This window comes from Aptenodytes patagonicus, chromosome 10, assembly GCF_965638725.1.
Source record: "Aptenodytes patagonicus chromosome 10, bAptPat1.pri.cur, whole genome shotgun sequence".
In the NCBI taxonomy this organism is placed as follows: Eukaryota; Metazoa; Chordata; class Aves; order Sphenisciformes; family Spheniscidae; genus Aptenodytes; species Aptenodytes patagonicus.
Window position 1 is genome coordinate 2803897 of NC_134958.1, and position 8940 is coordinate 2812836.

Consider the following 8940-nt stretch of genomic DNA (forward strand, 5'->3'; position numbering starts at 1 on the left):
AGAGGCCTTTGTAGCAGGCCAGTGGAAACCTTAACTAGTATAATTGGACAGTTGTATCTAAAACCAAGAGTACGCCCAATGTAGACGACATGATGAAGTTGCTGAAAAAAGGGATTTTTTTTCATTTCCTGGCATAAGCACGTCTATAGAATTTTAAAGCCTGGCGGTAACTAACTTGCGCATTTTGTAAAACAATTTTTTGGGCCATACACTAGCTCTTGTCTATGTTTCCATTTGCTGCTTCCAGAAAAAAAAAAAAAAAAATCACCATTTGTTTCCCTACTAATACTGTTAATTGCAGGTTCTCTTTGTTTGTTTCATACAACCACAGCACCGGAGGATATGTGCAAGATGTCGAATACGGCAGCACAGCGCAGCTTGGGGACTGCCATGGTAAGGCATAGTCATTGCTGCTCGTCCGTAATGTCTCAACAGTAGTCTGTGGCCACACCTCACTATGGATGTTAAATTGATGATGAGCTTTTCAGTAACGCGATGACCACATCACCTGGTGTTACTGTGAATGTTCACAAAGCTGAGCTTTTTGGTCCTGGGTGGCAGAGTTTTGTCTTTCCTTCACCGGTTTACAACTATTTGGGGTCTACAGCAAAGTATTGAAGAATTTTTTTTTCGTAACCAGTAATATTTTAGTTTTTATTTTCCATTACTCAGGTTTGAGATCTTTTGCTTTCTTTTTGTTACTTTTTACTGATTACTTGTTCCTTTAATTCTTTTAGAAATTTTGCCTACTACAGCTACACCAGATTACAAAATATTTGGCGACCCAACATCTGGTTAGTTTTTTTTAATTTTTTTGAATTAATGACCTTTACTTTCCTTCAGTTCAGCATTTTCAGCCCTTTTTTCCTTCCTTTTGCACAGTTGGCAATCCTCCATTTTTGTGCTTTTACTCATGTTCCCACTGATGGTAAAGATAGTGAGACTCTTCTCACTCAGCACTTCACCCTGTGTAGCCGCATGTTAACAGCTCATTATTTATTGAGACATCTTTTATTAAAGAGCCTGATTAACATAGATGACATCTTCACTGCACGAAAGTCCACTAAGCTTTACTCTTTATCCCCAGCCATGCATTTGTGAATGCCCCTATTGGTCATCTCTAGTAGATGAATGGCAGAATTTCATCATCTTCCTCCTTACCTCTCCTTTCCTCTTTTCCTTCTTTCCCAGCAAGCTTTTTGCACAAATACACATCTTCTAGAATGTGTATTTCTATATTTTTGAAATGTTTTAAGTAGTTTGTGCTAATGGAAAAAATTTAACATCACAAACTGTGTAGCTGAATGAGGACCTGTGTAGACAAAGGTGGCTTAGAAAAAAACTTTGTGCACTGTTGTCAGATGGACTTTCACATCCTTCTCTCCTTCAGTGATTTTTCTAATAGTGTGTTCACCGTCAGCCCCTGGTGTTCGGGAAGACAGGACCCCGTGTTCCTCTGCTGAACTCAAAAGCAGAACCTGTGTTGACTCCTGACAACAGGAGCGAGACCAAGCCTTTATTTCCCAGTCTTTGCTCCCGGCCCTTGGTCTCTGCTTTCAAACCAAGGGCACATTTCTGATTGACAAATACGAAAATAATCGACTTGTATGTTAAATTTTTAAGAGTGCAACAAGAACATTATTTTGTGTTTTGGTTTCTGATGATATATTTGCACTTCGGTAACTTGACAAGAAGTAATGTTTGAGATGAATATTTTCCAGATATATTTACCCGTAATGTAAGTTAGAGTCTCGCTTAGGAAAGCAAAACAAAACAAAACGGTGTTACATGGAAATGCTACCTTGCTTGCATGAGTCTTTGCTTTATCAACTGAATTTTCAAAGGGCTACGTTAGGACACGGATATGACTGAACCTTATTTTCAAGTCCTGAATGAGTGTGCCTTTGAAGTACATTTCTCAGTCAGATCTCGAGCCATAGACGTTCCTGCCTAAACCTACCGGGACAGTGAACACAAAATACTTGAGTGTGCAAAGCAGACTGGATTGTAAACCCAATTTGATGTGTTTCCTCCTCACGTAGGCTATGGTGGTTCTGCTCAGCAAATGTACTGCAGAGGAGCCAGAATCTATGCAACGCTGTTCCTTAGGAACCATTACAAAATAGAGGTTAAAAACATTCCTTTCACCCCCACCTGTAGAAATGCCTCATTCAGCAGTTCCTGGTATACCATAATAGCACTAATGGAGCTGATCTGGTTTCTCAGGCGTAACCTGTCATGAGTGTGTATCTTTCCAAGTAACTTCTTTTTTTTTGAAGATGTTTAAAAGGCAGCCAAGTATGTTGTCTCCAGTGAAGAATATAGCAATTAAGTGGAATAAGTTGTGCTTTTCACCTCCACCAGTTGCTTACTTTAACTTTTGCACTGCTTTCGTGTTTGACTTCTCTGGCTTTTTGGCTAGCAGCTGTTGATGTTTTAATGTATTTTTTTTGTACCTAAAGTTTTGAACCAATTGATTTTAATCAGCCCCCTGTACTTCTGCAGAGTGTAGGGGTCACATTTTGCTCTGACGTGTAACTCCCATTAAATACTGTCTCCAGCTATAGCTTAGATGCGCCATGAAACAGTGAGGAAAGCCTGACTGTAATACACATTAATAAAAATCTGTTTGCCACCACAGACATGGAGTTCTCCTCAGCTTCCATTACCACAATGGCAAGTATCCCAGTTATATCACCTAAAGTGATTGGTTCCTGGAAACCTAAAGTGACTGGCTCTCGGAAATTTGTAGTTCAAGATGACCCAAACACTTCTGATTATTCTGATCCATTATCAGGTGTCCCAAAGGGTAAGGCCTTACCAGGGAATACATTGCAGCTGAATGGAAACCTGATAGTCTCAGCATTGTCTAAGGCTTAAATGTAACAGCCATGATTGTTGGGCTATATTTTACACCCATTTCCTGTGAATATGCAGACAGTGCAATCATGTTTTTCATACCTACTTATCCGGTGTACAAAGTGCTGCTTAGAGCTTATAATGGCAAGCACAGATAATAAGCTCAGCCTTTTATTCCTGGGGTGCCCCAAAGCTCCCGTTAAAATCAGTGGGAGTTCTGGATGCATTAGAAAAAATTACATTCAAGACTTACCTGCACCTCTGGTGGTTGTTTTCAAACCAGTCTAGTTTGGATACGACTGTTAGTCCTCTTGAATGGTTGCTTACAAGAGCTTAATGTTTTTGGGTTTGTTTTTTTTTTGTTTGGTTGAGGGGGGGGGGGAACAGAAAACAAACATCCATGCGTTAAATGGGGCATATCCCAAACTCTGCCTGCAGCACGTTTCTGAAGAACGTGGGTCAGATCTGAGCAAGGATGAGCTGAATTTTCATTCTCTGGATATGAGCATCAGTTCACAGATGATCTCAGTACATGGAGAGACACACACAGGTTTTAAGCCAAACACAAAAAGAAATGTATTCTGCATGTAATTCATCTTTCTGTAGCCATTCTTTCAGCTAAGTGTACCTTTGATTAGGCTCCTACGGCAACAAAGACTTTAACTCAGTAGGACTATTACAGTCAACCAAAGAACCGAGAAGCTTCCAATCCCATAACCAAGATTTAACACAAGTCTTCATCAGTACACAGAATAGCCAGGTGACAGACATGTTTGCACAATTCTGTATTTACTGAAAATCTCACCAGCCAAAACCCATTTGTGTTTTATTACCATTCACCAAAACATATCAGGTTTCCTATCAGCCATTATGGCAGTGCATTTGTCATTTTAATTTGTTGCAATTATTTTCCGTTTTGCTTTAAGTTTTTGTTATCGTTTGCTCTTGGTTCTGAATCACATTTTGTGTCATAGCTATTAAGTGAATTTTACTCATGTTTTCTTTCTTCTTCTGCACAGTGCCATTAAAACCTATAACCCTGAACATTAACAATGTTCAAAGGCCTTGCCTCTAACAAAAGTCAATCTCTTCCTTCCCTCTTGCTCTTTCATTTTAACATCCCTTGGGATAGTTAACAGAATTACTTTCATTAAAAACTAACATTGTCTTAGCTGCAAGATGTCTGTGGTTGCTTTAAAAATCTCAAAAAACAAAGGGAGCTTGTTAATACGCAAATAAAAAACTAATCCAATATTTAACTTCTTGGTCTAAGCTAAAAGTTTTCTAAATTTTAACATTCTCTAATAACTTAACCTTGCAAGTTGTTTTTTTTAATGTTGTGCAAGTATTTATGTTCATTATTGACTAAAGAAAAGAAAAATTAGTGTTTTAATAGAATGACATAACCTTGAGCTTCAAAAATAGTACACTTGCATAATGCAAGGTGTGCCACTCCAAGGCTTGCAACCGATGGGTGTATGAGTTCACAAGTTTTGCACCATCTTACAGTAACGTAGTTATAACAATGCAGTATGTAAATTATACAGTTTTACACAACCTTTGCATAATCCTGTCTCTCTTTTGATACTGATTTATGAGTTGGGCAGAAAATTGAGAGAGAAATCCATCCATGAGTTATTAATTGCTGTCTGGCCCAGTAGCACCTTCTCACCTCAATTTTCCAGCAGAAATCATTAGTGTTGATAACATACAGGCCCCTATTTGTGAGCCTTAAAGGAAATTTGGGGACAGGCTAAACCGAACGTAGTATGAGAGAGAAGCTTTGACGAGCATTCCCCATTATCAAAGAAAATGGACAGTCTTCATTTAGACTGATCAATGCTCACACAGTCATTTTTATTTATAAAATTACTCGCATTCACCAGTGCTGTGGATTGCAGGATCCAACTGAGTTACACTAGCACTAGACACAGAGCGCTTACAGACACTTGATGAGGGAGGCTACCTTCTTCTGAAATGTAATGGTATGAAGTACATGTAGATTTATGATATACTGCATGTCTTTTGCAGGTGTAAGGTGGGAAGTACAATCAGGAGAGTCCAACCAAATGGTACATATGAATGTCCTAATCACTTGTGTCTTTGCTGCTTTTGTCCTGGGAGCCTTTATTGCGGGAGTGGCCGTTTACTGTTACCGGGATATATTTGTGCGGAAATCCAGAAAAATACACAAAGATGCAGAATCGGCTCAGTCCTGTACTGACTCCAGTGGGAGCTTTGCTAAACTGAATGGGCTGTTTGATAGTCCCGTCAAGGAGTATCAACAAAACATTGATTCACCCAAACTTTACACAAACCTGTTGACTAGCAGAAAGGAGTTGCCACCAAACGGTGATACGAAGTCCATGATGATGGACCACCGGGGCCAGCCTCCGGAATTAGCTGCGCTTCCAACTCCTGAATCTACACCAGTTCTTCAACAAAAGACTCTGCAGGCTATGAAAAGTCAGTCGGACAAAGCGCATAGTAACCTCAACGCTTCACGAAAGGAAACCCCACTAAAAAGCCCTCAGTTTTTTCCTTCCAGTCCTCCGCCCCACTCTCCTCTAAGTCATGGACATATTCCTAGTGCTATCGTTCTTCCCAATGCTACCCATGATTACAATACATCGTTCTCAAATTCTAATGCGCACAAGGCAGACAAAAAGATGCAACATATTGATCATCCACTTACAAAACCATCCAGCAAAAGAGACCACAGGAGATCTGTTGATTCCAGGAACACGCTGAATGATTTTCTGAAACACTTAAATGAAACTACTAGTAATCCCAAAGCAATTATGGGAGATATTCAAGTGGCCCACCAGACTTTAATGCTGGATCCAATGGGAAATATGTCTGAGATCCCACCTAAGGTTCCCAACAGGGAGGCGTCTTTATACTCTCCTCCATCAACTCTTCCGAGAAACAGCCCCACAAAACGAGTGGACGTTCCCACCACTCCCGCAGTACCAATGACCTCTTTGGAAAGGCAGAGAGGTTATCACAAAAATTCTTCACAAAGGCATTCAATATCTGCCCTTCCTAAAAACTTAAACTCACCAAATGGTGTTTTGTTATCCAGACAGCCTAGTATTAATCGTGGGGGGTACATGCCTCCCACGGCAGGCACAAAGATGGACTACATGCAAGGGACGCCTGTCAGCGTTCACCTCCAGCCTTCCTTGTCCAGGCAAAGCAGTTACACGAGCAACGGCACCCTTCCTCGTACAGGAATAAAGAGGACACCCTCCTTAAAACCCGACGTGCCACCAAAACCCTCATTCGTTCCTCAGACAACTTCAGTCAGACCACTGAACAAATACAGTTACTAGGACATGTCTGTGCTAAAAATGAGTGTGGCGTTGACCTGTACAGGTTGTGAGATGATGTTGTGGTAGACACGTAAGACAGAGACTTGCTTGTTATTAAAGAGAACAAAGTGGCCAAAGAAACTGTCTTTTACTTCAGCAACATCTGTGTCTTGCCACGTGTAGCTATAGCAAGACTTCGTGTACTTGCTAAGAGCAAACACAAAAAACAAAGGAAAGTGCTGGTCATTACATTTCTTTTGTTTGGAGCTAAGGAGACATGTAGCACAATGGGGTGGGGGCTACTTTACTGTTCTAGATAGCTAAAAAAAAGTTATTGGGAAAAAGAATCAGTAAGCAAATACTTGAAAAATGGGTTCCATTTTAGACTGCCATTAAGCGTGGTCCTTCCCATTAAATGTGAACATTTTAATATGTATGCATTCACCTTGCCTCTTGCACAAATGTCAGAAAATGGTAATGTCTCAATGAATATCTGGGTTAATAATCAATTTGCTGGAATTCAGTCTCTGGCCCAACTGTAGCATTATTATTTTTTTCTCTCCATATGTGTGGCATTTTGTTTGTGCCACGGATAAAGCTGTGCGTGTGTGTGGATGTGCGTGTGTACTGTACACACTAGGATGTACTTAGATTCCCATTGCATCTTTTATGCTATGGAATTGTTTACATTGAGCATGACTGAACAAACAGATGAGACTGCCTTCTGCAGCCCATGGGGTTCAGTTTGGAGACAGCCAAGGATGAACTGCGCATCTCTGCCAGCCTTCCGAATGGTAACGCCTCGATCAAATAGTCACCCAGTGAACGAGCGCGGATATGTTTAATTCCTCCTAACTCTGTTGTGCTGCTATTGATTCAGAGCTGTGCATTTCAAATCTAGTGTTTTGGGCTGGAACGGGGGAGTTCTACTGTGTTTCCACAGTGCCTCCATCCAGTACCCGGACGCTGTGAACTTGAGCCCCTGTACTTCTCATTGAGGGCAGCTAATGATCAATTCACTTGGCAAAGGCCTGTGTAACTAGAGAAGGTTACGTTTTTGTTGCATTTAATAATGCCCTACACGCTGATAGACTTGTCAATAAAAAAAGAAGAAACATTAATTGGCCTGGCAGAAGCAGTCTGTGAAAACTCAACAGTAGTGCAATCAATTTGTTTTTGTTGTGTAATGTAAGGTTTTTTTCCAAAGTCATGCAGGTAATGACAATATTCTGTAAATATTATGTGTGAGTTTACCTGAATCTGTGCATTTTGTGCCTTATTCATGCAAATGATAAAAGTACTAAAAAAAAAAAAAAAAATCTGTCAAGTGTTCTCACTATAGCACATATCTCCCGAGTGCCAGTTGTAAAACCTCTCAACAGCACCCCAAAAAAAGAAAAAAGATAAAAAGCAAGAATAATTAATGGTAACTAAAGGCAGCCTACAATCCAAGAAGACAGCAGCATTAAATCACCTTACCGTGATAAACATTCCACTCCAGCTCTCTGAAGGATCAAACAGTTATAATGTGAAATCAAATGAGGTTTCTAGGGTAATGCAACACCTGCTAAAGTTGTGTAAGCTATTTAGTGGGGTTTACAGTATCCACTTGCAGCTGACGTTCAACACAGATGGCTATTTTAGCTTGCAAACTGCACACTACCACATTGTTTATTGAACATAACTATAGAAATAACCATGGCAGGGGAATATTCATGAATTAGCGGGACAAATAACTGCAATGGGTTTCAGAGACGGTGGAGATGTATGTGATGTGTTCGAAGGGGAGAAAAGGTTAGTCACTGAAAACTGGATCTCTGTTACAGAACAAAGAATGAAGGATAGAAGTAGTCATTTTTCTCTTGTAAAGCTGTAAGGGACATTTATTTCTTGAGACCTCTGGATCCAAAAATCAATGATCTCTCTTCCTAAACACTTCTGTCTTGCAACTAAAACACTACAGATTAATAACTATTAAAAATGTACTCTGTTGTCAAAAGACACAAACTGATCGGAATTCACTTTACAAATATTAATTAATACAGACTTGTGTGAAACCGAAAGATAAATGTATGTGAACCCTGATAACCTCCTGTAACATTGTGCTGCCTTGTAGATGGTAATGTGAGTTCTCTCAGTATTTATGTTGAAATTTCTAACATTCAACCTAGTCCTTATTCTGTTAATTTAATAATAAAAGATGCTTTATCCATTTGTGCAAAGGTAAACGCAGATTGTATCTTTTTTAATGGTACGGCATAAAAAAAGTAACCCTTAAATGAAGCTGCTCTATACTATAGAGTACTTTAACATGTATAGATATCTTGTAAACTTGTATTGTGGATGTGTAAATAATACGTTCTTTGGGTTTTTAACACCGCATGTAAAGTCAAAATAAAATATTCCAATGTACTGAGTGTCTAATTTCGTTATTAGTGAAGCTAGTTTTAGGTGTATTGTTGCTGGGATTACAATAAAGGAAGAGCTCTGCTTGCCTGTCCTAGCTCTGTGAAGAAGGCACAGGGACATCCTCTCATCAGCCTTACAGGGGACTTGCAGAGGCGGCCGGCGGCGCACGCGGGTGTCCTTCCATTTTCATTGCAGGCCCACGTTGACATGCGTGGTCTTGAGGGAGAGCGGGTGTCTGTAGGTGACTTTCAGCCTCCTGAGTTAAATATAAGACGCCAAAGTAACCGGCACGCGGTGGTAGGGAGCAGTACGGCGTCGGGGCTGCCCATGTGACACACCGAGAAGATGCGCTGAATTT

General features: G+C 40.2%; 1 protein-coding gene across 12 annotated transcripts in view; it reads left to right on the forward strand.

The window, feature by feature from the left end:
- The window catches only part of SEMA6D (semaphorin 6D), a 31907-nt gene extending 23322 nt beyond the window's left edge, over window positions 1–8585 (forward strand). For 5 of the 12 annotated variants that reach the window (XM_076347793.1, XM_076347792.1, XM_076347784.1 and 2 more), the window contains exons 16-19: window positions 302–393; window positions 738–794; window positions 2642–2809; window positions 4891–8585. In XM_076347793.1, coding sequence (XP_076203908.1) covers window positions 302–393; window positions 738–794; window positions 2642–2809; window positions 4891–6194 — 1621 coding nt within the window. In that variant the 3' untranslated portion in view covers window positions 6195–8585. The remainder of the gene's footprint in view (window positions 1–301; window positions 394–737; window positions 795–2641; window positions 2810–4890) is intronic. The other 7 variants (XM_076347783.1, XM_076347787.1, XM_076347785.1 and 4 more) reach the window with 7 other exon arrangements.
- Window positions 8586–8940: the final 355 nt, after the last annotated feature.